The sequence below is a fragment of the Sorex araneus genome, chromosome 3, assembly GCF_027595985.1.
Source record: "Sorex araneus isolate mSorAra2 chromosome 3, mSorAra2.pri, whole genome shotgun sequence".
Lineage (NCBI taxonomy): Eukaryota > Metazoa > Chordata > Mammalia > Eulipotyphla > Soricidae > Sorex > Sorex araneus.
The window spans coordinates 45,344,468-45,372,042 of record NC_073304.1 but is presented as its reverse complement, the minus strand read 5'-3'; the positions used below and the strand labels follow the sequence as shown (position 1 = coordinate 45,372,042).

Below are 27,575 nucleotides of genomic sequence, written 5' to 3'. Positions count from 1 at the left end.
CTGTGTTGTCTCATTTCTGTCTCTTGTTTGTAGAATTTCAAGAAGATATTTATGATTTATAAAGAGGGTGTGCTATTTTTCAGCTAGTCATAGTGCCTCACTTGATTTGCTGTTGGGTAGAGCTCATACATTTTGAGCTCCTCTCATGACCCCAGATTTAAAGTATGATTGCTATTTGTCATTTGGTTGAAATTGGTTTCTTTGCTTTTCAGCAACTCTTCATGTCTGCAAATAATAATTCCATTCCTGCCAGCACTTCCTCTTCAGAAGCAAAAAGCACAGAACAAAGTTTGTTGGAAAGGGCTGGACTATCTGAAAGCGAAGTGGAACCTCCAGAGGAGAATAGCAAGGACTGTGTCGTCTGTCAGAATGGGCCTGTGAACTGGGTGCTCTTGCCGTGCAGACATACGTGCTTATGTGATGGTTGTGTGAAGTACTTCCGGCAGTGCCCAATGTGCAGGCAGTTTGTTCAGGAATCATTTGCACTCTGCAATAAAAAGGAACAAGATAAGACAAACTGAAATGCTCCTTGAGGATGTTACAACTAAAAAGTATACCTTCTACTGAGGATACAGAGATTTGTGTTCTTGGATTTATCATGGCATGGAATCTGTCATATTGACTGTCAGTGAAATTTCCATTTTAATGTTTTATTTGTATAGTACTTGGGTGATGAAAATTAATTCTCACACTGGAATACCACCTGTATTAATACATATAAAATTAATGCAAATCTTTAGAAGAACGTAAACATTTCACCTTTTATCAGCTAGAGGACTTCATTTAATATTGATTTAGAAAATTCTGAAAAGCAATTTACCTAAAATTTAAAGAGGTAAAAATTATAAGTTATCTGAATGTTTTTCTTTAGGTATAATCTGGTCTAATTAGAGGAGGAAAATGGAATTTGTCTTTAAGTAATTGGATGTTTCCCAGTTTATAAACGAGTTGGAAAGGGATTCTAACTTAAATCCTTCCCTGATATATCAGTCTTATAAATATTCTCTGCTTGGCTTCTAATTTTCTGTATAATTATAGTATTAAGACATAAGCATAAGTCTTATTTTTTTTTAAAAAGCTTAAGTTATAAAAAACAAAGTCCAATTCTAGATTTTCCCAGTGTCATAGGTTAAAATGGTACTCATGTCTAGGAGGCAGTTAATCACAAAGTAGATAATAAAAATGTTTTTGATAATTAAATTTATTGTCAAATATGGGTAGATTAGTAGAATGTTATCTGCCAGGGAAAAATATGTTGAGACTCAATGTCTTTCCTTAGATTCGCTCCTTTACATTGAATTAATCCAAAATTGGGAGGGTGGGGGAGATTTGTCAGAAAAATCAGTAGATGAAATATGTGGCCAGGGATGTGACTCAGTGGTAGGGCACATGCCTTGTTTTCTGGGTTCAGTCCCTGAAACTGTGAAAAAACAAAAACTATTTATTTCTAGTGTGTTTTTAAATCAAATAAATCCCATATCTTTCCGACTCATAAGTCACTATTTATCTTAATTATATCCTCATAAGAGCTAAGGATTCTGGTAGGCAAAAATAACCCCCCATTCTTTCCAACATGGCTAAGAAGAAAAAGGTAAATCATAGTTTCCTTTATAGATAACTCACCAAGAAATTAGATCATGGCAATTAAACCCTTTATCTCCTGTTTGTATTAAGAATAATGCCTTATCTTTGTATTAGTATTTTTACATAGTATAGTTTCATCCACATCAGACACTATACTCTCAAAAAGCCATTACCTACCTCTATTTATTTTATTTTTGGATTTTTGGGGCCACAATTGGCAGTGCTTAAAACTTACTCCTGGCTCTGTGCTCAGGGATCTCTCCAGGTGGGGCTCAGGAGACCGTATGTGGTGCTGGAAATAGAACCAGGGTTGGCTGCATGTAAGACAAGCACCTTACCTGCTATATTATCTCTCCAGGCCCCTGTTCTTCATTTTGTAAACCTAATTTTCATCCATGCTCAATAATAGCAATGTAATAAAGACCTTCTAGAATCCAGATACCTTGTGAGAGTCTCAGTGAGCAAAATCTTACCTCTAGTATGAGATGAACTTTAATGGCTTATTAGCAGCCTGTTTCTACCTCAGGAATCCCTAAGACTCCTCAGGTCCAACCCTGCCCTGGAAGTGGAATGGTTAAAAGCTCCCACACAGTCCCACAAACATGGCTGGGGAAACGCTCCAAGCATTGTCTGTTGTGGCTCCCATACTAAAACAAAATCAAAATCAAACTAGTTCCTGCTGTAGCTGCCTAACAGTGTGTAACAGTTCACCTTGGAAACTCACTTTGTGGTCTGAGTTGTGTAAATACTTGGACGTCACTTTGTCCATCCCAGCCTTCCTTTCACTGCCTATGTTGTTTTCTCATCTGAGATAGATTCCACGGGTAATATCATTCAGTTAAAAAAAACTTTATAATTATATATGTACATACATATACATGCATATGAATAACAAAAAAGTAGCATTTTAACCGTTTGAAAAATAGGATGCTATCTAATTAGTGCATTGAGGGCCGAAGGCCATCTCCAGATAGTACTTGTCCAACCAGGCCTGATGGGCCAATCATTTCTCAGACCTAGCGATGCTAATGGATCAGTAGGTAAAACATTTGATCATATAAATTAGTTGTGCTTTATATAAATCTTAGCTGGGATTACATTTAACAGAAATGGGGGGCACCAGGCCATCTCGATAGTGCTTGAGAGCCACCAGTAACACATCTGCTGAAGTATGGGCTGGAAAGCTATGTGGTACCAAGAATCAAATTAGGGTTTGTGCATATAAGGCATGTGTCCTTGACTGTACATCTCCCTGTCCCCATCTTAAGTATTCGTAAACTATAATTCAGTGGCATTATTGTATGTCCACATTGTAGTAATCATCACCTTTATCTATCTGTAAAAGTTTTCTTTTTTTTTTAATTTTTAAAATTTTATTGAACCACTGTGAGATAGTTACAAGCTTTCATGTTTGGGTTACAATCTCACAATGATCAAACACCCATCCCTCCACCAGTGCACATTCCCTACCACCAATATCTCGGGTACACCCCCCCTTTCCCACCTTCCCCCTGCCTCTATGGCAGACAATATTTGCCATACTTTCTACTTTTGGGCATTATGGCTTGCAACACAGACACTGAGAGGTCATCATGTTTGGTTCGTTATCTACTTTTGGCATCTGCAAAAGTTTTTCCAAACTTAAACTTCATACCATAGTAAGTAATAAAAGTAATTCTCTATTCTCCCACCTTTTAATCCCTGGTGAACACTATTCTACTTTCTATCTTGTGAATCTGATGGGTATTTCAATTGGGTAGAATGATATTTGTCCTTTTGTGTCTGGCTTCTTTTTCAGAATGTTTTGAATCCTCATCCAGGTTGGAGCTTGTATCGGAATCTTCTTTTCAAGATTGAATACTGTTTCATTGTGTGTATGCCTATATCTGCACATATTTTGTTTATTCATTCACCTTTCACTTTTCACACCTCTTAAGGGTGAATTGCAGTTAGTCCCCCACACCTCAGCTGACTCCATCATCTGTCAGAGCCTTTGTTGCAGCTGAAACAAAAAATTTTGTTTTCCTGACCTTGGTGGTGATATGAGGAATTTGGTAGGTTAATCAAGTAAAAAAGAAGCCTACTAGGAGGCTAATGTCAGAATTTTCCAATGACAGTGAATAAATGACATTTTGTGAAAACAGTTATAAAAGCATTGTATTTAATGGATTAGTAGGTAAAACATTTGATCATATAAATTAGTTGTGCTTTATATAAATCTTAGCCGGGATTACATTTAACAGACTTAATAAGTGTCTGACCACCTTCTTCAGAGACTGTTTCTTCTTAAGTTGGTGCCTATAAAAGTTCGTATTGTCTAGGGCTGGAGTGATAGCACAGTGGGTAGGGCGTTTGCCTTGCACGCGGCTGACCCGGGTTCCATTCCCAGCATCCCATATGGTCCCCTGAGTATCGCCAGAAGTAATTCCTGAGTGCAGAGCCAGTAGTAACCCCTGTGCATTGCCGGGTGTGACCTAAAAAGCAAAAAAAAAAAAAAAAGTTCGTATTGTCTAAATCCGGTATAGGGGAGGAGCTTAAAAACTTTATTTAGATACTTAACACAAGTCTCACTGCATTGTCTTCCATGGGGATAATCTTTCCTAATGCTTTCTATTTGTTGTGGAGTGAAAACCTATGTCTTGGTTTGTGAAAACTTGAAGATTAATATAGTAAACCTGAAGTTTAGGCAGGGTAGGAGGAGATGACATCAGTCTCCTGTCCTCAGCAATATCTGCCTCATTTAGTCCTTCTTCCTTTGAAGAGTGTCCTCACTCCACTTTCTATGTTTTGAACACTCTTTTCCTTGATGGTATCCTTTGAAGTGCACAAGTTTTTAATTTTGCTAAATTCAATTGACCTATTTTTTTTTCTTTTTGGATCACATCAGGCAATGCACAGGGGTTACTCCAGGCTCTGCACTCAGGAATTACCCATCTGGGGACCATATGGGATGCTGGGAATGGAACCTGGGCTGGCCTCGTGCAAGGCAAACACCCTTCCTGCTGTACTATTGCTCCAGCCCCAATTGACCTATCTTTTCCTTCTGTCACTCATGCTTTGGGTATTATTTAAAAAGACTTTGCCTAACTTAAGATCACAAAAGTTTGCTCCTATATTAATTTTTTTTTTGCTTTTTGGGTCACACCCGGCGATGCACAGGGGTTACTCCTGGCTTTGCACTCAGGAATTACTCCTGGCGGTGCTCAGGGGACCATATGGGATGCTGGGATTCGAACCCTGGTTGGCCAAGTGCAAGGCAAATGCCCTACCCGCTATGCTATCGCTCCAGCCCCACTCTTATATTAATTTTATCATTATGGACTAAGATCAACTTTGGTGGGGGTAGGAGGCAAGCAGCTTTACATTTGTGTGGAAACCCTCAGAAAACATTTGCAAACTGAGTTCAACATTTATTTTAACACATGATCATGATCAAGTGGAATTTATTCAAGAAATGATTTAACATGTTAATCAGCATGCTGTACTATATTAACAACAACAACAACAACAAATCATATGAACATTTCAATAGATTGCAGAAAATGGGCTAGGCAAGATTCAACATTCATTCATGATGTAAACTCCCAATAAACTAAATATAAGGATAACGTATCTCTATTTAATATAGGCTATATTTAATTCTTTCTCCTGGCTCTGTGTTCAGGGGTCACTTCTGGTGCTGCTTGAGGGACCATATGTGATGCTGGGAATCAAACCCAGATTGGCCAATTATAAGACAGGCCTCATGCAAGGTAGCCTTACCTGCTGTACTATCTCTCTGCCCCCCAAGTCTATTTTATAATAAAGTGCTGCATATCTTTGTGAAGCAGCAGACAGTGGGGAGAGCAATCTGGGGGGTGCTGTGTCCCCTGTGAGCACCTGGGTGACGGTCATGGCTGCTGCTTCTGCCTAGTATCTCAGGAGTATCATGCCTATGATGCTAGCCTGGGAAAAGATTTAAACATTCAAAACCCCAACCCCAAGGATAGTTTCTATTGAATGTATATCACTTGCGTACTGCTCCAAAGTTGGAAAATCATGAGTAAGTCAAGGACTGTTTCTACTTCCCTGAATTTAACCTGTGCATATTATTCTCCCTGCCTCACTAATGCCTAATTATCCCTTGGGTCCTAGTATTGTCCATATTCTCTCTTCCTCTGGGATCCCCCTCTCCCTCTGGGACTCAGGTAGGCTCCATCCACATGTTTTCATAATTCTCCATGTTTCTCAATGGCCCACCAACTGATAAGACAGTGACTGACTTATTTCTTTATATATTCTGATTGCCTTGCATGGAGTTTGCACGGAGTTTGCCATTCAACAAATATTCGCTGAATAAAATGAATTAATTTTTCTTTTTGGTTTTTGGGTCCCACCTGGCAGTGCTTAGGGCTTACTCCTAGCCCTGTGCTCAGGGATCATTCCTGGTGGGCTGAGACCATATGTAGTGCCAATGATTGAACCCAGGTTGGCTGCATACATTGCAAGCACCTTACTTGCTGTATTATTGCTCTGGCCTCTGATGTGGATTAATCTTCAAGGCAGTTGAAGTCACTGCAGTAATTTTATTTTGGTTGTTTTTAGTTATTGATTTTTAGGTCACACCTGGAAGTGGTCAGGGTTTATTCCTGGCTTGGCACTCATGGATCACTCTTGGTGGGCTCTAGGGACCATATTAGGCCCTGGGGATAGAACCTGGGTCAGCTGCATGGAAGGCAAGCACTTTACCCACTCTACTATCTCTCCAGTCCACCCTGCAGTAGTTTTAAATAGAGCTTAATCTAAGGTTTGCATTTGAGACATTGTAAATACGCAGATGATTTGAAGTATAGCAATTTATTGAGCATGAGAATATTGGCACACGTTTGTTTTTTTTTTTTTTTTTTGCTTTTTGTGTCACACCCGGCAATGCACAGGGGTCACTCCTGGCTCATGCACTCAGGAATCACCCCTGGCGGTGCTCAGGGGACCATATGGGATGCTGGGATTCGAACCCGGGTTGGCCGCGTGCAAGGCAAACGCCCTACCCGCTGTGCTATCACTCCAGCCCCCACACGTTTGTTTTTATCTGAATAATAAATTCACTGTATCAGTCACCCCGTTGCTCATCAATTTGCTCGAGAAGTTGCCAGTAACATCTCCATTCATCCCTGTCACGATCAGGGTCAGGGGAATGAGGCCCATTATTGTTACTGTTTTGGGCATATCGAATACACTACGGGTAGTTTGCCAGGCTCTGCTGTGTGAGATTCTGCATCGCTTTCTTCCGGGAGCTTTGTTTTATAGTCTCTGGATCTTGGCTGTTGATGAGATTACATGGCACGGGAGGGGGGGGGCAGTTTGTGGGTGTGACTGCCAAGCTACTGGAAAATGGGGGACCTGGGTGGAGGAGGTCCAGTCCCGATTCGAGCAGGTTTGGAGATCTCAGCCATGGGTCTGCATACCTGGGTTCCTCTGTCAGTTCTTTCATGCGTGAGGCTCATCCGAGCATGTGGGGAGTGGCCTTGAGCATGGCTGCGGCTGGGTTCTGGAGGTTTTCTGCTGCCGGGGCTCTGCTTGGGGCGAGGAGGGAAACTCAACCCAACCCCCTCCGAGGGGGCCCCGGTGAAGACAGCCCTGCGTGGGGGCAGGAGGTTCTGAGTAATAAATTTAAATTTATTACTGTATTATAGACCATGACAATCAATTATCAATAAATACAGATTTCTAGAGGATGACTTAAGGGGATTGGTTTTCCAACCTGCAACCATATGGCCCTTAGGATATTCCTAGGATACAAGTGAAAATTATGTAAATGGGGGCCATGGCATGAGACTGGTGGTGGCGGGGACTACAGAAAAGAAATACTGTTCAAAGGGGGGGGGTCACAGTAGGAAAAAAGTTTAAAAACTTTGGTTCACTGGAGAAAGGGGATCAGAGAGACAGTAAGGAGATAAGGCACTTGCCTTACATGTAGCTACAGCAGCCAAACCCCTGATTTGTGTGTCTGACACCACATATGGTGCCCTGTGCACCACCAGAGGTCACTCCTCAGCACAGAGACAGAAATAACCCCTGAGCACCACTGGGTGTGGCCCTAAAATCCAAGCCCTATCACCACTCCCATTAAATTTCTTTTTAGAGTTTGAAAAAGGGAGAAGACAAAAGGAAGGGCAATCAGGATTAAGATGATATTACAGTAATCCATTTGGGAAACAATATGATCTAAGGACATATATATATATATATATATATATATATACATATATATATGTATGTATTTTTTTTTTTTTTGGTCATGGGGATTAGGAGTCTAGAATTACTCTTATGTTCCTGGCTTGGGAAAGGGAATAATAACAATGAAACTGGAAGCACAAGCCTTTTTTTTTTTCCCCATCAGATTTGCTTTCTGGAGAAGGCAGACTCCGTCTTATTAATGTTTGTACCCACAAATACCATCCATTCATTCAGCAAACACTTAGAAGGTCTTCTTTGAACTAATTGCTATTTTTGGTGCTAGAGATACTCAAGGTCTTTGGCCTTATGGCACTCACTGAGATGAGTCGGGGAAGGTAGCAATAAATAGCACACAGCAAAAGATGATACAGCATATGCTGCATTTTCTAAAGAAAACAAACCAGTTAGGAGGTAACCGTAGATAGAATCAAGTCAGAGAAGGTCTCTTCTGAAAGCTCAGAGCTGAGCTGAGCCCTTGAGGGAATCTGCCTTGGCACAAGAGCCTGTGCGGCACGTTGGGGGGAAGAGGCAGAAAGTACAATGGCCACAAGTGAAAAGGAGCTTCTCTGAGAGCCTGTGTTGGAGAGATAGAAGGGCAGTGTGAATGGAAGGGAATAAACAAAGTGTGGGGGGAGCTGGGGAGAGAAGGCCTAACTGGCCTCGGCAGGAGTGGGGGTGTCTTCTGTGTAGTGGGAAGACTTTGGAGAGTTAAAGCAAGGGCTGACTTGTCTGAGTTGCATGTGCTGTTTTTTTTTTTTTTTTTTTGGTTTTGTGTGTGTGTGTGTGTGCGCGCACATGCATGTGTACACTAGGGGCAAAACCCAAGTTCTCCACATGCATGGCGTATGCTCTATCAGTGAATGACATACCAAAAAGCTGTGCTTTTGGAAGATTGAAATGCATGTGGGAAGGGAGAAGAGCAGAATCACGAGTCTTAGATATTTTAAGTTGGTGATGTGGTATAAAGTCTCTCATTTATGTTATTGAATTAGTTGAACCTCCAGGCATTTAATATCTTCTGTCTTTATCCTAGCTAAGTACTATAGACATTCTACAGAACCACACCAGATTCAGGGTTAGGAGGAGAAGAAGAAAGGCTATATAAATTTCTAATATATTCCAAATATGTTAGAAAGAATATCAGATTCTTTCTATGCTTTTAAAAAAAATCAGTGATCAAGTGGTTATATTTTATTTTATCTTATTTTTGCTTTTTGGGTCACACCCGGCGATGCACAGGGGTTACTCCTGACTCATGCACTCAGGAATTACCCCTGGCAGTGCTCAGGGGACCACATGGCATGCTGGGAATAGAACCCGGGTTGGCAAACGCCTTACCCGCTATGCTATTGCTCCAGCCCCAAGTGGTTATCTTTTAGTTCCAAACACATCCTTCTATGCCCTGCTTTGAAAACCACATGGGCACTGCCAGCTGACTCCCGGTGAGGGCTGGCAAGTCAGAGCAATTGACAGCATGAAAGACAGAAGAAAGAAGCAATCTACTCCTTCCTGTTGACTTGCTCTTTGTTTCCAACTTCTCTGAGTATCCTTGGCCTCTCCCCTACCTGGGCAATTGCTGTTCATTCTAGAAGTAGAATTTGAATCCAAATGAAAGTCTAACAGTGGCAAACCTGCTTCTTATCTTTTCATTTAAGACTCCCATCTCAGCCAGCAGCACCGACTCCTCAGAACTCTAACTCTGTGAGTTGTACTTCCCTCTTCTCTTCGGCTGTCCTTAGTGCTGTAGAGGTGAAGAGTTCCCGCAATTGCACTTCTGTGATACTTCCTTTCTCTTCATTTTTTTTTAGTTAATAGCTCTTTATAATAATAATAATTGTTGGGAGGAAAAGTGTGTTCTCTCTTCTAGCTCTGTAGCACTGTTGTAGCTCTGTAATTGATATAAATAGACATTCTCTCCTGGTTCAATATAGTACGGTGGACAGAAGGTGAGACCAACTGAGGTTAAATGTCCTCTGTTCCTACTAGTTGGGAGTTGAGATCAGTCCTGCATTGTTTGCTTTTGCCTGAGGCTTGTACTGTTAAACACTAATCACCTTCCTATATTGTACCGTTTTTCCATATGTCAAATGTAGGTTCAATTTTAAAGTTTTTCATTATCTTGTACTTTTCTTGAGTACCTCCAGTATTCCCCAAAATATATCCTAGGCAACAATATATTACAAGTTCTGTGAAAAGTGGGTTCTAAGCTCAAATAGATCCAGTATACACTGCATGTTCCAGAAAAGGATTAATGAAAATCAGCATAAAAAAGAGTTTGAGAAATCTTGCAATAAAAGTTTCATAGATGGCAGGGCAACTTCTCATGGATTTCTGGACTGGGAACATAATAAAGACATGGGAAGTATAGAATTATTCACTAGTAGAATGTTCCTGTGTACCACAGTGCTTTTCTAGGAGAAAGCTATTAGTACCAATAATTGTTGAATGTTCTCATCACACGGAAGTAGGTTTAAAATGTGCTGGGGATGGGGCTGGAGAGGATTGGGTGCTATCTTGCTTTACATGCAGCTTACTTGATTTAATCCCTGGCCCCATATATGGTCCTGAATACTACTAGGAATGATCCCTAAGCACAGCCAAGGAGTAATCTCTGAGTACCACTGGGTGAAATACAAAATCAAACAAAAACAATAAACACAACCCAAAAAGTGTTTGGGAAATGGAGTCTGCTGTTTAGGTTATAGGAATATGATCTTAGATTTGCATATAAAAATTTTCAGTTTTCAAAACCTACTGGAACATTTCCATGTACTTTCAGTTCATTAAGAGTTGGGCACTAATTTTTATTACTTTATATTCCAATGAATGAAATCAAACTACGTTTTATATTTCTCCATTTGACTTACTACCTAGCATAATGTTCTCTGGGTCTATTTATGTTGTCAGAAGTGGCAGCTTATTTGTGGTTGAGTATTATTCCATAGCATGTATATGCAACATACTGCTTTTCCAGCATTCATTAATGAACATTTAGATTGTTTCCATATCTTTGCCACATAAAATTCTGAAATTTATTTTAAATTTCTAAATCAATAAGATTAGAACAGAGTTGATGACACCTAGAATAAGTAATTCTTACTTTTTAAAAAAACATTCCTGTGCCAACTTGAGACAAATTTCTTCTCTGAAAGGTCAAAGATCTCATTTTTGTAATCTTGACCTATATAAATTCTGTAAATAAGAGTGATTTTGCAATGTTTACATTTAGCCTTCTGACTATATTTTAAAAAATGTATCTGTGGCACCTTTTGAGTTATTTTACTGTAAAATTATAAATTCTTCACACATTTGCTTATTTTTAACAAATGTGAACTCATCTGCATTTGTGTTTGGAACGTGGTTCATATGCTTATCTATTATTATATCTAAATAAATCAGCCAAATGGATAATGTACCCCACTAAGAATTCTAAAACTCAAAGCTAGTTCTTTTAGTTTATCTCTATTCTAGATAAAGCTGACTCAAAAAGATTTCCTAATAGAACATAATTTATCCAGAGTAAGAAATGATATTCTAGTATTTACTACTATGTGGGTGAACCTTGAAAAAAAAATGAAATGAAAGAAGCCAGACAAAAGGAAACTGTGATTCCAGTTATATGAAGTACTGAGAATAAACAAATTCATAGAAAGGAAGTAGAGTAGCGATGAGCAGAGACCAAGAGGGAGAGAAATGGCATTTATTGTTTAATGGGTATGGAATCATAATTTGAGATAATAAAAATGTTCTGGAAATAGATACAGGTAATGGATACACAAACCATGTTAATGTACTTACTGCTACAAACTTTGATGTGAATAAACAGACAGAAGGTTAAAATTTTAAGTTTTTAAAATTTCACCACAATAACAAATATGTACTCATGAATTCAACATACCATCAAATTCACATTGCAGTTTGACTCCTGATTAATTAGTTTGAAATGGTTATATAAATGGTGATTATTCTTCACCATTATTCACAACTGCCTTTAGGTCGTGCATTCTATTGATTTAAAACTGTGTTCAGGAGGCCTTTTTTGGGAGGAAGAGTGCTCTAAATGAAGGAATGAAAGAACATCGGAAAACTCTGAGAGTGCAAAGTGAAATAGTGAGCACAGATCCCTCAAGTCCCACCACTTGACCTGAGGTTCCTGTAGTGTGGTGTGCCAACAATTGCCAGCAGCTCAGCTTTGGGCTTAGATTTGGTCTTGATCCTATGGACTAAAAAATGTGCTAGTGATAGAGGAAATTGACACTGGCAATACCACTCTGCCTGGGCTAAACAGAATGCCCGCTTTCTATCAGAGTGAGTGGCCTTGCCAACACTGAGATATTTCTGAGCTCCTAATGAAATCTGAACTCAGGTTTAGTCTCTGCAAGCCGGGCTCCTGGGCCTTCCCAGCTTGCCTTTCACTCTGTTGCTATCTTAGCCGACCTGACTCCTGATTTAGCCTTCCCACATTCCATCTGTTGCCACTTCTGCAGTTCCTTCCTGCACATTTCTCTCTCCATCTCCTCAATTCCTGATTCAAGTCCAGGCAATCCTGTTCCAGGTCTTTTTCTATGGCCTTGAACAGTGAATAAGACATGTTTCTGTGTGAGGCAGAGCCAAGATGTAAATTAGCCAAATTAACACTCTAATTTGTGCTTTAAAAGGGGGAAAATTATTATTTAATGTCTACTATGTGCCAAATAATGTGCTAGTAATTTCTAGGTCACATAATACGCTTATGAGAGTTGACATTACAGCTACTTAAAATATATAGTTGTTATGATTTATTAATTTTTTTTCAGATATGACCACCTTTATTTTGAAAAGCTATATTCTGTGGGATGGGGAGATAGTATAGGGGTAAGGCACTTGCCTTGTATACAGCCGACCTTGTTTCTAATCCCTAGAACTGCATAAGTTTCCCTGAGCACCATAAGGAGTGATCTCTGAGCACAGAGTCAGGAATAAACCTTGAGCACTTCTGGGTATGACCCCCCAAAAAACAAAAAGAAGTTATATTGATTTTACTCTGGTATTTTAAGTAGATGTTACTATGCCTACTTGTATGCTATAATCAATAGACTATTATTAAAAGGCAGTTAGGCATTAAAATATGAAGAAAAATGCTATATTTCTCTTAGTTTTTTTTTCACAATCTTGGAATTGAATCCCTATTAAATAGTACATCAGAAAAAGAGCAAAAATACCACATGTTGTGATCTCAGCCTTTCTACTAAGGTGGAATTGATTGACTTGCAGCAAGGGAGGTACTTTGAGACTTTCTCTTTGATAAAGAAAATATGGACTATCAAATGACAGAATCATAAGTTAAAATGAAAATAGTATTGAAAAATCACATATTTTTTTAAAAATTAAAAAAATGTTTATTTGTTTTCTTGTCCTTTTGGGCTGGAGCGATAGCACAGCGGTAGGGCGTTTGCCTTGCACGCAGCTGACCCGGGTTCTATTTCTCCACCCCTCTCAGAGAGCCCTGCAATCTACCGAGAGTATCTCGCCCTTACGACAGAGCCTGGCAAGCTACCTGTGGCATATTCGATATACTAAAAAACAGTAACAACAAGTCTCATGATGGAGATGTTACTGGTGCCCGCTCGAGCAAATCGATGAGCAACAGGATGACAGTGACAGTGTCCTTTTGTTGTAGTGTTTGTGATTTTGATGTCCCATATAAGTCTTATGCTGTCTTCATTGTTTAAAATTCTTTCTTTGAAATTACTGGTCTTTTTTGAGAAGGCTTCCATTACTTTACTTTCTAGTCAGTGATGTTATTTTTCTGTCTTCCATTCTTCTATAGACTTTCTTTTAGTAGACACCATTGTCTCCTGGCAAGCTACCCGTGGCGTATTCGATATGCCAAAAACAGTAACGATAGGTCTCATTCTCCTGACCCTGAAAGAGCCTCCAATCATTGAAAAAGATGAGTAAGGAGAGGCTGCTAAAATCTCAGGGCTGGGAGGAATAGAGATGTTACTGGTGCCTGCTCGAGTAAACTGAGGAACAATGGGATGACAGTGATACAGTAATACCGTGATTATCTCCTTTTAACTCAGCTATTGTATTGGTGGGGGAAGGGTTGGGTCACAGCCAGCAGTATTCCTGACTCTGCTCAGGGGTCATTTCTGGTGGTGGTCAAGGTTTCTTATGTAGTTATGGGAATCCAATCAGGGTCATCAGTGTACAAGGCAAGTGCCTCAACCCTGGAGTCTCTCTGACCCCAGCCATCGTATTCTTAAACTCTGTGATTTCTTTCTTCTTGTTTTCTTGTTTATGGACTGCACCTTGCAATGCTCAAGCTTTGCATGCAGGGATCACTCTTGAGAGACTCAGGTGACCATACAGAATTCTTGGGATTGACCCTGGGTTGGCCACATGCAGTGCAAAAGCTCTATCCACTGTATTGTCACTCCAGCCCCTAAAGTCTATGATTTCTACTTGTCTTTTCTCAAAATTTCTCTTATACATTTAACTTGATTGACATTCTTTTCCATTGATCTCATTATTTCAGTGAAAATTATTAGGACAGTTGTTTTGAAGTCTCCTTTGGGTAGTTTGTATGCAGTCTTTTTAGGATATTAGTTTTGATCCTTTGGTGTATGTGAACTTCTCCATCTCCCCTCTATGTAGAGTGCTCCAGATGGGTAGAAGTTGGGGTAGAAGTGTGTTCAAGTGGAGCTGGGCAGTGGTCAAGTGTATGAGATAGTGATTAGGGGCATCTGTGCATCAGGTTGAAGACAGCTAGGGCAGTGACCAAAAATGTCAAGGTCACTATGGACACCAGATTACTGTAGTTGCACAGACCACACAGGACTGGGGTTCCACCTAAAGAGGAGACTGTGAGATAGTGGTAGGACTAAGGCATCCCTGGGACATTTGTTTCACTGAACCATGCCAGGAGTGATCCCGGAACACAGCCAGGTGTGACATAAAAACAAAAACAAAGAGGAACCGCTTTTTGTTGGGACTTTTTGTTGGGACTAACTGTCAGTCCCAGCTAGGAATGAAGCACATACCCAGGAACTGGTAAATTTGGCTGGTCATGGGTTGGCAAGGATGCACAGAGGGTGATGATCCCAGGTAGTGCTCCCGGGTGCACAACCCAACCTCCCCACCCCCTACCCCTTTGACAACTGGTTCTGCTGTGGCAAATCTAAAGGGCATCTTCGCTCTGCAGGGGTATAGCTTACTTACTAAAAGTTCAATGGGAATTGGTGGGGCCTGGGTCCCAGATCTGTTTGGGTACTAGAAGAAAGCATTTTTTTAAAAAATATTATTATTATTATTATTATTATTATTTTAGCCAATGTCACTGTGAGATTCAGAGTTATAAAGCTGGTCATGGCCAGGTTTCAGTCATCCAGTGTTTCAACTCCCATCCCTCCACCAATGTACATTTCCCACCATCAATGTCCCCAGTTTCCCTCCTGCCGTTCTTCCCCCAGCCTGTATCTATGACAGGCCCTTTCTTTCTCAGAAAGCACGCTTGATAATGACCTCTCAGTTCCCAGCTAGCTCAGATATTTGCTACAAGTGGATGGAGTTCACCCAATTGTACTCACCCTATCCAACTTTTGCCATATTCACTTATCTATGAGTGGAATTTGCTGAACCATTTCAAAATAAGTTGCAGACATGTTGACTCTTCATCCAAGTACTCAGCTTGAATATCCTAGACAAAAAAAAAGTATTCTTTATAACCACAACACCACGGTCCTATCTTAAAAAACCAATTGCCTAATATCAGTGACTTTTCAGCCTATGTTCAAAATTTTCATATTATCCTCCAAATGTCTTTTAAACTTGTTTATTTAGCTTTTTATTAAAATGCTTGCAAAACTATTCATAGTTGAGTTAATTTTATTTATTTTGGTTTTGGGGCCATTCCTGCTTTACACTCAGGAATTATTCCTGGCAGTACTTGAGGGACTATATGGGATGCCAGGGATCAAATCCTGGCCAAAGGGATGCAAGGCAACCTATGCACCATACTATCTCTCTCCAGCCCCACTAGAGTGGAGTTTTAGACACATGTTCCAGCACCAATCCCACCACCAGTGTCATCCTCCCTCCACCAGGTTTCCCATGCTGCCACACCCAGCCCCCTCTGCCACCTCAACAGGCATATTTTTAAGTTTGGTTGATGATGTTGGATCTCTTGTTTTCAGTGTTGCTGACTCTATGGTTTGGATAATTATCTATACCACTCCTTTACACCACTGATGTATATCCTTGACCCTGCTTCCAATGCTTCCTATCTATCTCTTCTTCTCCCCCTCCATTTCTTCCCTTCGCTGTCCTCCTTTCTGTACTGTAGGGTCAAAGGCTATCTAGGCATCTCCCCTTTCAATCATTGCATTCCCTTATCCAGTACCACAGATAAGTGAGATCATCCTATGTTTGTCCTTCTGGATTCATTTAACATGGTACCTTTTAGTTCCATCAATGTTGCAGAGAAAGTCTCTTTTTAAAAATTGCTATGTGTATTTTACTCAAACAAAGTTTAAAAATATGTTTTTAAATTGTCTTCTATAGTTATCATTCCATACCTGAATGCTTTCAAGGATAATGCATTTTATATGCTAATTTGCCTTTTTTCATTTAGGAACAGTACTTCTATTTTTTTTTTTACAGACCAGTTGTCTTGAAGAAAATCCCACTGAATTTTTCTGATTGTTTTCTCATTGGGTTGTACTAAATATTTTTTAAAATAAGTATTTTAATGCAATTATATACATATTTGTATTTATGTTATAGAGAGACAGAGGCTATTTGCTTTTATCTCTTTTATCTCTCTCAAAAATTTCAAAGATTCAGCATTTGGCTTTGCTTTAGGTTAATATAGTTACTAGGTAAAAACAATAAATAAAATTCCAATAATGTAGAATACCTCTCTATAATTGTAAATCAAGGTCTGAAACTTCTTGGAGTATGTATTTTCTTGACTCATAATCTTCAATTAAATGTATTTTTTTTCTCAAAAAAAAAAAATTTCAAAGATAAAAAAGATCAAAGATCAAAGGGATGAGTATAGGCTCCAAGACTCAGGATGTTTGTTCTAAAGCTGACTTTTTAAAAAATATATAATCAAAACAAAAGTGAAAGAATAATATAGATCATAATCTACAATTAAAAAAACCCTCTTATATTTCTAAGCCAATACTTATAAATTTGACTAATTTTTCAAAATTCCCAGAAACTATTGTTTCCAAAATATCTACATATAGAAATGTAACCATAGAATGGTGAAGACCTACAGTCGCTATCTGGAGTCTACAATTGATATTTTGCCATATTTACCATACACACATATACATATATATACCTATCTATGCTTTTCCTCTATCCATCAATATATTTGATATTTTCCATTTATAAAGTCATAGGTCATTAAAGTATGAATTATAGCATGAGTTTTATTTTTTCTTTTCTCTACACATAGGTATTCTACTGTTTGGTGATTACAATGCTAAAATAAGCATTCTTATATTTATATTTATATTTATAGCTAAATATATACTTTATAGTAATTATGCTTTTACTTCAGTGAAATAAATTACCAAAAATGAAATGATAATTTTAAAGGATGTACCTCTTTTAGAAGATGTGGTTTGATCACTTTCCTCTATATTACCACTTTCAAAGTCTGGGATGACCTGTGTTTCTCTTGTTTTAACTGATTACAGCTAAAAATGTGAACTTAACATAAACACAGAATTACCAGTACGCATGCTTGATTAAAACAATGTCTATCTCCCTGCCCCGCTGTTCCTAGTGTTTAAAATTTACTGCTGTCTGTTGAAATTACTCATCCAATTAACTCCAACTCAAATGGTACCAGATACATAGTGTCTTTCTGAATTTTCTGACAGTATTGCTGCCTCCTCATCTTCTCAACACTACATGTGTATGTGTGTGTGTGTGTGTGTGTGTGTGAGAGAGAGAGAGAGAGAGAGAGAGAGAGAGAGAGAGAGAGAGAGAGAGAGTCTTTGGCCTCCACAATCCCCACTGTGTATCGTACCTTCTACAAGTGGTGTGTGTGTGTGTGTGTGTGTGTGTGTGTGTATGTGTGTATGTGTATATGTAAGGGTGCATAAATGTGTTCTTGCACATGTGCACCATAGAGCAGTACTTTCTACTAGAGGTTGAACAGACATATGTCCTATTATACCTTTGTAACCTCTGTTTGCCCAGCAAAATCATTTATATATAATAAATATTCCTTATTGAATGAATTAAAGAACTCCAGAAAATCATACAATGGCCAAATATTGGGAGTCTTTGGATGTCAGGCCCAAGAGCCTGTAGTACAATCAGTATCTATTCAGAATCCATAGAAAATTGGTTGAGGTTGGGAGAGAAAAGACTAGAGCTAAGGCAGGGAAACAGAAAAGATGCTCAGCTTAGACCTAGGAAGGAAACAAGACAGACACACAAACAATTCTTGGGGGTTGAAGACCTAGTTTTAGTGTAGTTGCTTTAGGATAGCTGCAGTAATTCTGAGCTTATGCAGCATATTGCTCTATTTTAATATTTTTGCTCATGGTAGAAAAATTAAAAGATCTAGAGAAACAAGATATTAACTCTCAGTAAAATTTTGCCATACAGGTAATAATCACCAGTAGTGATAAATGTGGTATAGATATTTCTATACCTTTCCCTATGTATATGTATAATAAAATATTTTAATATATAATGAGCATATAATTTTCTTTACTGTTAAATGTTTATCATCTTCAACATGAATCTTTTAAGAACCTGGAACAAAATAAATATCCAGCACAAGTATTAAATGAGTACATTAATTATAATTGTTACATTACCCTATGTGGATATTTTAATACTTACTAATTCATAAGGCAAATAAAGATAATCTGCTGTAAGATCTTTATACCCAATGTTCTTATTTTTGCTTTATCTTATAACCTCTCAAAGAAATAAGAATTTAAAATATGCCAATAAAGCTCCTTGAGATGCTTAATTGATGAGAACAATATTTAGACATCTTCTTAAGAAGTAACTTATAAACATGGCACCGATTTACAGTAAATTAACCATCTTTAATAAATTGGGACATCTGACCAAGAGGACTATTTACCAAGCAAATGTCACCTTCTTCCCTTCCCAGATTGTAGAGGCAAGAAAAGCAAACTAATGCTGAGAATGTTAATTTATTTGACAATCGGATCTTCAATTCATTCAGAGAATCCCTCAGCATGTACAGCTTTGTAAACTCAGCACCTGTGCTGGCGTCCACTGTGCCTGGCACAAAACAGATGAGCAACAGGCATTTTTCAAATGAGCAAACAGGTTGTAAGGAACATAGGTACATTAATCATATTCTTTGCTTAATATTCCTTCACTAAATGATGCAGATAATTAATAATTATTAGCCATTTCTTTGCTAACCATAATAACTGTGTACAGTTTTACATAGGAAAAGAATACATTTAATGGAAAAATAAACTAAGTAGTTTGTATTGTTTTCCTTTCTTCACGACAGAGTCTCTTGCCCCCACACCTGGCTGTCTTCACCAGGGCCTCTCGGAGGCGGTGGGTTGAGTCTCTCTCCCTGCCCAGAGCAGAGCTCTGGCAGTCGAAGACCTCGGGAACCCAGCCACAGCCATGCTCAAAGCCACTCTCCATATGCTTGAACAAGCCTCATGCATGAAGGAAATGGCAGAAGGAAACCCATGTGTGCGAACCTGGGGCTGAGATCTCAAGCCTGCTCTGACTGGGTCTGGGCCTCTTCCGCCCAGATCCCCCATTTTCCAGTAGCTAGGCAGTCACATCCAGAAACTGCCCCCTGGCCCTGGCACCATGTAATCCCATGAACGTCCAGAGACGATAAAACCAAGCTCCCGGAAGCAGCGGCTCGGCATCTTATAGCCTAGTTCTCCCTCTCGGAGAACCTGGCAAGCTACCGAGAGCTTCCTGCCTGCACTGGAGAGCCTGGCAAACTCCCCTGGCGTATTTATATGCCAAATACAGTAACAATGATGAGTCTTATTCTCCTGACTCTGAAAGAGCCTCTAATGTGGCACTGTTGGGAAGCACAAGTAAAGAGAGGCTGCTAAAATCTCAGGGCTAGGACGAATGGAGACGTTATTGGGCCTGCTCTAGCAAATCCATGATCAACGGGATGATAGTGATAGTGATAGTGATAGTGATAGTGATTCCTTTCTTCACAGTTCTGACTTCACTCTGTGATAAACGGTGAAGTAGAATCACTGGACTTTATCTCCATCCTCATAAAGGGAAGGAGTATAGGAAAGGGAAGTCACAAGTATTGTTAATCCACAGTGACAAGGGGTACGCGTAACTGGTGTCTGCTCATCCGTGTAAGCCTTTAAAAGACTAGACTGGCTCCTTAGGTCAAAGGCTACTGTAATGAGCACACTCTTCCAGTAGATGGCACAATTTTCTTTCTTCAGCGATTTGAAGACTTGCCTCAAGGCTTGTTGGGTTTAGTTTTACTATTCCTTTAGTAAACTTAAGGCGACAATAAATAAGTCAATGAAACTTATGTTTACTTCTCTTTATATATATATAAAAACTAGAGGCTTTCAAAAGCTCCAGCTGGGGTTTTTATTCTTTGGCTGTAGTTGATAGCAAGGTCTACTGAGGCTATGTGTTCGAACTCTACCTTCACTTAGTGGTGGAAGTTATAACGATCAAATTATTGATACAATGTCTTGGAAAAAGTCTCATGTCAAGCTTCACTGCCACTCGTAGTAAAACAAAGCAAACAAAAATATTAAAAGATTAACCAGCATTCTTTTCTAAATAGGGTAAAATATTCATTAAATTGTGCACATACTTTTCCTGACTGTCTAATAACGTACCTAACAAAATATTCGCTCACCCCATTTTAAAGGTAACACCTACTTTTTTGCAGCTCCGTAAGACCTTTCAATACCTCAACAGCTGGTTAGGTGCACATGTCTGACACGAACGAGGCGGTGGAACTGGAAGGAAGAAAGGATACAGATTCCAGGGACATATGCTTGAATGGAAAGACGGTATGTGTTAATTAGTGGAATAACTCAGATCCCATGCTTTATATCTTCAAAATTACGGTATTAGTGAGAGTGAAGAACGCAGGCCGGTCTAAAAAAAAAGCATGTATTTCGCAGATTTCTCAGCAAACTGTTATTAACAGATCCTGTTCAGTGGGGAAAATATTCGAGGTCATCAAATTCTCCTGAGACTCTTCAACTCAGGTTAGCAGGGGCCGCGATGTAGAGGTTTGGGGGATTTTCAGCCAAATCTCCGATCAAGGCTCAAGTCTCCGTCCATCCCTCTCCCGCCGCTGCCACTGTTGCCCGCAGCCGGGGCCTGGCTCGGCCCTGCGCGCCCCAGGTGCAGGTAAAGGCGGCGCGGCCCGGCGATCCGACGCGCTGACAGGTGGCCTCGCCCTCCTCCGGCCGCCCGGGGCAGCGCTCGCCTCGGCTTCAGACCCGCAGCCCAGTGCGCGCGGCGCCAGGCACAGCCCCCGCCCCCTCCCACCCCGAGGTCAGCTCAGAAGTTGGGCACCGAGACCCAGGCACAGCGACCACCGAGAGGAGCGCGGAGCGAGCAAATCCGGGGTCCGGCCCGGGTGAGGGGTGATTCGGAGAGGCAGTGCCCAGCTCCCGGGACAACAAGCGCTGCAGGGCGCCGGGCGTCCAGGCACCCTCCGCCGTTCTCCGTGTCCAAGCGCCTGTCCCCCAGCAGCCGTGACCCTCCCCCCACATCCCATCCCTACCCCCACGTCCCATCCCATCCCTCCCCCCACGTCCCCGCTTCGTAACGGACCCACTCCCAGAACGCGGCCGGACGGAGGGGTCACCCGAGTCGGCGAGCCCCATTCCCAAGGACGAGCAGCCGACGGCAGCGCCGCCCCTGGTCAAGCGCCCTGCGGGTCCACTCGGGGCCGCGCGCCGGAGGCCCCTTCCGAAACACGCAAGCGGTGGCCGCGAGGAACCCACTCGGACCCCTCCCCTTCCCCAAACTTCTTCCCTCCGCCCCGCCGTTCCTCTGCGCCATCCGGCTCCTCCCTCCCCGGCCCCCTCCCCTGTCTGGTCCCCACTTAGGAATCCACCCCCTCCCCCCTCGGCCGCCGCGGGCCGGGCCCGGGGATCCTCCCCCTGACTCCCCCCCAGCGTGCCGCCGCCGCCCGGGTTCCTCTCCCCCCCGCTCGGGCGCTCCCTGCCAAGCCCATGATGTAATGGTGTATGTTAATCAGTAGCATGTGGGGAGCTCCGGCTCGGGCGGCTCAGTCCTCCGCCAGCCGACACCGGAGGCGGCAGCAGCGGCGGCACCCGCGACCCCGACCCGCAGCGCCGCACACTCCCCGCGCCGCCCGCCCCGACAGCATGGCCCGCGGCCCGCGCTCCGGCCGTCCGCAGCCTCGCTGAGAGCCGCCGCGGTCCTGGGGCCGCGCGTGGGACCCCCGAGCCGCGGGGATGAGCCGCGTCGAGGTGAGCCGGGGGCGGGGGTCCCCTCTTCCTTCCCAGGGCTGGCCACCGGGTTCTCTCTCCCTGGGAAAACCTCTTCCCCCTCCGTCTGGAGAAGTTCTGGGAGCTGGGAAGCGCGGTGCTGGGAGACTGCCGGCCCCCTCGAGGGCTGAGCTACGGGGCTCTGCTCTCGGCACCGGGATGGGGACTGGGGGAGCTCTCGAAGCTGAACTTTCTTTTTTGGCGGTCGTTGGGGGGCGTGTGCTGGCGGCGGCACTGAGCCGCAGTCCCGGAGGAGCCGCCCTGCTGGGGGGGTGTGGGGGCGCAGCGCGGTGGACTCGGGCTGATCCCGCGTGTGGCGTGCGCCCCGGGCCGCGCCGCCTTCGGCCTGGGATTCGTCGGGCCGGGCAGACGCGCCCGGAGGCGGAGGCCGCGGGGGCAGGATGTGTGAAGCTCACGCGCGCGTACACACACACACACACACACACACACACACACACACACACACTCACTCACGCACACACACACTCACGCACACACACACACACACACACTCACGCACACCCGCACCCGCGCGCAGTACACCCCGTCGCTCTGGGCGAAGCAGGCCCTTGGAGACGACCGGGTGGTCTGGAAGCGGCGCTGCGTGGCACTGCGCGGCGCGGGGGAGCCGGGGCTCCGGCAGCGCCTCCGCCCGCCGAGCTCCGAGCTTTGGGTGGGGAGAGTTTATTTTTGTCTCGAGCTGCTGCCGCGGCTGCTCACGGCCTAAATCCAGAGGGGCGCCTGGCGGTGGAGATGCGGGCTGTTGCTGTAGATGGAGCTGCAGCCACTCGGCTGCTTCTCCGGGAGGAGCAGGAGGAGGAGGACGAGGAGGAGGAGGAGGTGGAGGTGGAGGAGGAGGAGGAGGAGGAGGAGGAGGAGGAGGAGGAGGAGGAGGAGGAGGAGGAGGAGGAGGAGGAGGAGGTGGAGGTGGAGGAGGAGGAGGAGGAGGAGGAAGGAACTCGCGCTGCTGCCGCCTCCGCCTCTGCTTTGCATTAGCCCCCCACCCCCACCCCCACCCCCACCCCTGCGCCCCTTCGCATCCGCATTGCAAGTTTTCTGCGCGAGGAAAATCTGTTGCTGGTGCTGGTGTACGCAGGCACAGCCCCCGAGGCCACCCCGGGTGGGGCGTTTGGGGGAGCACCAGCCCTTCCCGGCGGTAGCAACAGGAAGCCGTGGGGGGTGTCTCCTAGCATACCTGGGAAAGAAGCCTTCTTGCCATCCCCAGAACGGCAACTAAGCTCATCTTCCTCATCTGAGCCCGAGGGGCGGCCGGGATTTGGGGGAGGGGGTCCCCCGCCCCCCCATGCACTCATATCCAGGGTGCGCTTCCTCGCTGACCGAGGTCTCACTGCAGCCCTTTTTCTCCTTCCAGTGGTGATCGCCGCTCGGGAATGCGGGCGTGAAGGGTCCGAGCTGCTGCCCAGCGGGGAGAGAGACCCCGGGACGCCGGAAATCACCATCCCGGAGCTGCGAGGAGGGAGGGGGCAAGAGACCAGTCTTCATCCAGTTTGTGTGCCTTGGGAGGATTTTTTCCCCCTCTCCAGAATCATTATTATGTAAAAAAGAAAGAAAGAAAGAAAGAAAAAAGAATTAAAAAAAAAAGAAAAGAAAAAGAAAGAAAGAGACATCACCGCGCTACTGCCCGTCTGCTTGTCACCATCTCGGGACGCGCAGCTAGAAGAACCCGCACGCCTCTGAAGCCCGGCGGAGAGGCGGGAGCCCAGGCGTACCTGCAGCGTCCGGGCGACAGAGCCACCTTGGAAGCTGATTGTGGCTCCGGCGGCCGCGAGGCTGCGGCTCCGCCAAACTTTGGGGCGGGCGGGGCGGACTGAGACAGCGAGGGGGCCTTGTAGAACGAGGGCCGCCCCCTAACCATGATGTTTCGCGACCAGGTCGGGGTGCTGGCCGGTTGGTTTAAGGGCTGGAACGAGTGCGAGCAGACTGTTGCGCTGCTGTCGCTGCTCAAGCGCGTGAGCCAGACCCAGGCCCGCTTCCTCCAGCTCTGCCTGGAGCACTCGCTGGCCGACTGCGCCGAGCTGCACGTCCTGGAAGGCGAGGCTAACAGCCCCGGTAAGTGCGCAGCCGCTGCTGTCCCACCCGGATCCCCTTTCCCGCCCCCCACCCCCGTGACTCCCTCCAGCGTCCCCCTCCCCTAGTACCCCCCTCTCAAACCCTGCTTCCCAGCCCGGTCCGGGCACCGCCCCCAACGACGTTGCTCGACTGGGACTCAGATCGAGCTGCCCCAGGCCCTTGGCATGCCAGCCCACCAGTGCATCCCCCCCTCTACTGTCACCCACTAGCCCCCGCCGCCCACGTACCTCCGCTGGCTGCTTTGGGTCTTTGCCCACTGTCAGCTTCTTCCGTCCATTCCGTGTGGTAGCTACGGTAGCATGAATGATTGATTTTTCTCTCATGCAGTTTCCTGGGAAATAAGTAAGTCAGGTCACGTAGAGTCTGGATTTTCTGGGCTTTTTTCCCCCCTCCTCCTTATGGGCAACGTGGCTCTCTGGATTTCAGCAACACATGAAGAAGCCCGGGACTGCCCTTCAGAAGCCAAGCTTTGATGAGGCTGTATGAGGAATACATGAACATTGCACTGATTTCCAACTACCCCCCCCCCCCACACACACACACAAACCACCAAACACACACACACCTCCCGCGGTTATTCCCGAGATTTTTTTTTTTTAGAGCTCTTTTCAGAATACTATGTAGGTGACGCTACAGACTATTAAAATGATGTTTGCGATGGGTTCGCTGGGCGATTATGAGGCCAGTCATGATGCAGTCTGTGGCTGGCTTTTAAAGAAGGGAGAATTCCGGACCCTGGATGCTTTTTGTTAGGAAACTTTACGGTCTATAACAATCGCTTGTTGTTGCCCCAAGATTCCTTACTAACGGTAGTAAAAGGTGAAGACGCTGACAGACAGGCTCAGCACTTTGTTGGGGGGTGTGGTGGTGATGGGGTGACAGGCTGAGAGGCTAGCCCGGAGGGTGAAGGAGGGATGTGTAGGTTGTGATTTTGGAAAGGGGAGGTTCTTTCCTTGGTGCTGCTGCAGCAGGCGTGAACAGAGCGCCCACTGTTCAGGCAGAGGAAGAATGCAGGGTCCTCCCCCAGCTGCTCCCGGGTAGCTGCTCCTCCACCCGGCACCCAAGGCTTCAGGATTCCGCAAGGGTCTGGCTTTGGATGACAAGGTTCAATCCAAGGCAGGCAGGCCTGGGAGACCTATGAGCCAGTGGGCCTGCCCTGAGCAAGAAGAGGGCTGGCCTCCACCTCACTCCTCCCTGGCAGCGGTGCTCAAGAGGCCCAAAACACTGGGATGGGATGTTTCCATATATAGAATCCCAGGCTGGAAGTGACCGCTGGAAATCCTCGCATTCCATTTCCTGACCAGACGAAACTGCACCCAGAGGATCTTAAGCTGCCAAGTATGGAGGGCCACTGAGGGAGAGTCTACAGGCCTGCCTACCCCACCCCCAACCCGACACCGCCCCCAACCCCCAACCCCGGGAATTCAGTTTGAGCACAACTGTCTGGACCTGGTGCTCACAGGGTGCATGTGGCAGGGCCCCCTTCTGTTCAGTTCCGTGTTTATAAATAGCCGGAGGACCAGGCAGCCGGGTGTGGAGCAGAGCTAGGAGCGCCACAGCTCTCTCCCTCTTCCCTCCTCAGCGTGGCTGGGTAGCCTGTCCACCTGCTGGCTTTCGCTTCCTTAGGTTTGACAAACAAGGTTACATAAACTGCATTTCATACAGTGCGAAGGGCTTATGTGCTCCGTGGTAATGTATCTTGGATGCTCGACTCCAGTGTATATACAGGAACTGTTAAGAATGATGACAATTCATCTTTAGGTTGCATTAATGTTAGAGCAACATTTTCTCCCATATGAGTAAGAGAGATGCCTTTCCCCAGTAGAGCAGCAGTCAGTTTTAAGAAGTGGAGTAATTACGTGTGTGACATTAAAGAGAGGTGCTTCGTTGAAAAAGCCTGTCATTGAATCAGGCAAGAAAAAGTTCAACTGTGAATTTTCAAACATTATTTCTTTTGGGGGCTAAGCTTCTTGCTTCGAAAACCCTACCTGTTCATGCTGTGAAATATGCACAAGAATGAGGAGGAGAGCCATTACGTAAAATAAGGAACCTTCTCCCAGACTCTGACTAATCTTCCAACCTGGACATTTTTTTTTTTTGCTTGGAACCTTGGAAACTCTTCTTGCTCTATTGTGTCACCAGGACAAAAACTGATTAGTGAGGTTGGGAATGATTCATTTCTGCTGTGTGTGAGGGGGGTGGAGGGGGAGTGGGCTGCCTTTAAGATCATCAAGCCTAAAGATGGCTAACCTGAGGTTCTCTTCCGTGTCTGGGTAAGAACCAAAAAGGGACAAAAATTCCCACTCAGCAACAAGAATAGAGAGTAGAAAACCTGGGAGAATACATTAGCCTCTATATCAGAACATGCTTTAATTTAGACCACAATCCTAACTTAAAAAAAATTTTCAGCTCGTTGGGTCACATCGGCGATGCTCAGGGGTTACTCCTCACTCTGCACTCAGGAATTACTGCTGGTGTTGCTTGGGGACCATATGGGATGCCGGGGATGGATCCTGGGTCGGCCGCGTACAAGTCTAATGCCCTACCTGCTGTACTATTGCTCCAGCCCCATTGTTTTTTTTTTTCTTTTTTAACTTGAAAAATAGCCTCATGAGGATAGGATTTTTTTGATTGGGATTGATGTAACCAATAGGGAAAAGTGACCATTGACAACTTGGAAGCCAGGAGACAGAAAATGATAACTTTGTACACAGGAATTGGAAGCAATAACCTTTGGCTTGGGAGTATTAGGGAAGAATTCCTCAGTCTACTCAGTACACGTCTGTACTAAATCTATAATCCCTCAAGTTCAAATGTTTCCTTATTTAATGTAAAGCTCACTTCATTTATTTATTTTTCCTTTTTGGGTCACACCCAGCGATGCACAGGGGTTCATGCACTCAGGAATCCTGGCGGTGCTTGGAGGACCCTATGGGATGCTGGGAATTGAACCCCGGTCGGTTGCTTACGGGGCTATCTCTCCAGCCCCGTAAATCTGTAATCCCTATTTGCAATACATTAAAGTAAAATGTTTTTTTTTTGAAAGGATTTTGTTTTTGAAGAGAGAAATAGACAATGTATTTTGGAAATGTTGACAGTCAAGACAATAAATGTCCAAAAACTGTTTTGGTGTGTAGAGCACGTACCCATTCAGAAAACTAGGCTGTGTAGAGTGACTCATTCATTGGCTGGGGT

At 43.9% G+C, this 27,575-nt stretch overlaps 2 protein-coding genes and 1 long non-coding RNA gene across 10 annotated transcripts in view; 2 read left to right on the top strand and 1 right to left on the bottom strand.

The window, feature by feature from the left end:
- Window positions 1-3,837, top strand: part of CGRRF1 (cell growth regulator with ring finger domain 1) — a 32,377-nt gene extending 28,540 nt beyond the window's left edge. The window contains exon 6 of the mRNA XM_004601755.3: window positions 213-3,837. Within this exon, the coding sequence (XP_004601812.1) occupies window positions 213-521 (309 nt within the window). The 3' untranslated portion in view covers window positions 522-3,837. The remainder of the gene's footprint in view (window positions 1-212) is intronic.
- LOC129403671 (uncharacterized) lies at window positions 348-26,369 on the bottom strand. Of its 4 annotated transcripts, XR_008629369.1 has the most exons (6): window positions 24,608-26,369; window positions 23,485-23,756; window positions 20,698-20,777; window positions 18,908-19,071; window positions 15,372-15,481; window positions 348-487 (listed from the first exon to the last, which is right to left on the bottom strand). It is a non-coding gene; the product is annotated as an uncharacterized LOC129403671 (long non-coding RNA). The 4 variants fall into 4 exon arrangements; XR_008629367.1 differs by lacking the exon at window positions 18,908-19,071; XR_008629370.1 differs by lacking the exons at window positions 18,908-19,071; window positions 20,698-20,777.
- Window positions 21,944-27,575, top strand: part of SAMD4A (sterile alpha motif domain containing 4A) — a 234,160-nt gene continuing 228,528 nt past the window's right edge. The window contains exons 1-2 of one of the 5 annotated variants that reach the window (XM_055133759.1): window positions 21,944-22,271; window positions 23,662-24,359. In XM_055133759.1, the coding sequence (XP_054989734.1) occupies window positions 24,164-24,359 (196 nt within the window). In that variant the 5' untranslated portion in view covers window positions 21,944-22,271; window positions 23,662-24,163. Of the gene's footprint in view, window positions 22,272-22,319; window positions 22,963-23,003; window positions 23,130-23,268; window positions 23,378-23,661; window positions 24,360-27,575 lie in introns of those variants that run through there. The other 4 variants (XM_004601757.2, XM_055133760.1, XM_055133762.1 and 1 more) reach the window with 4 other exon arrangements.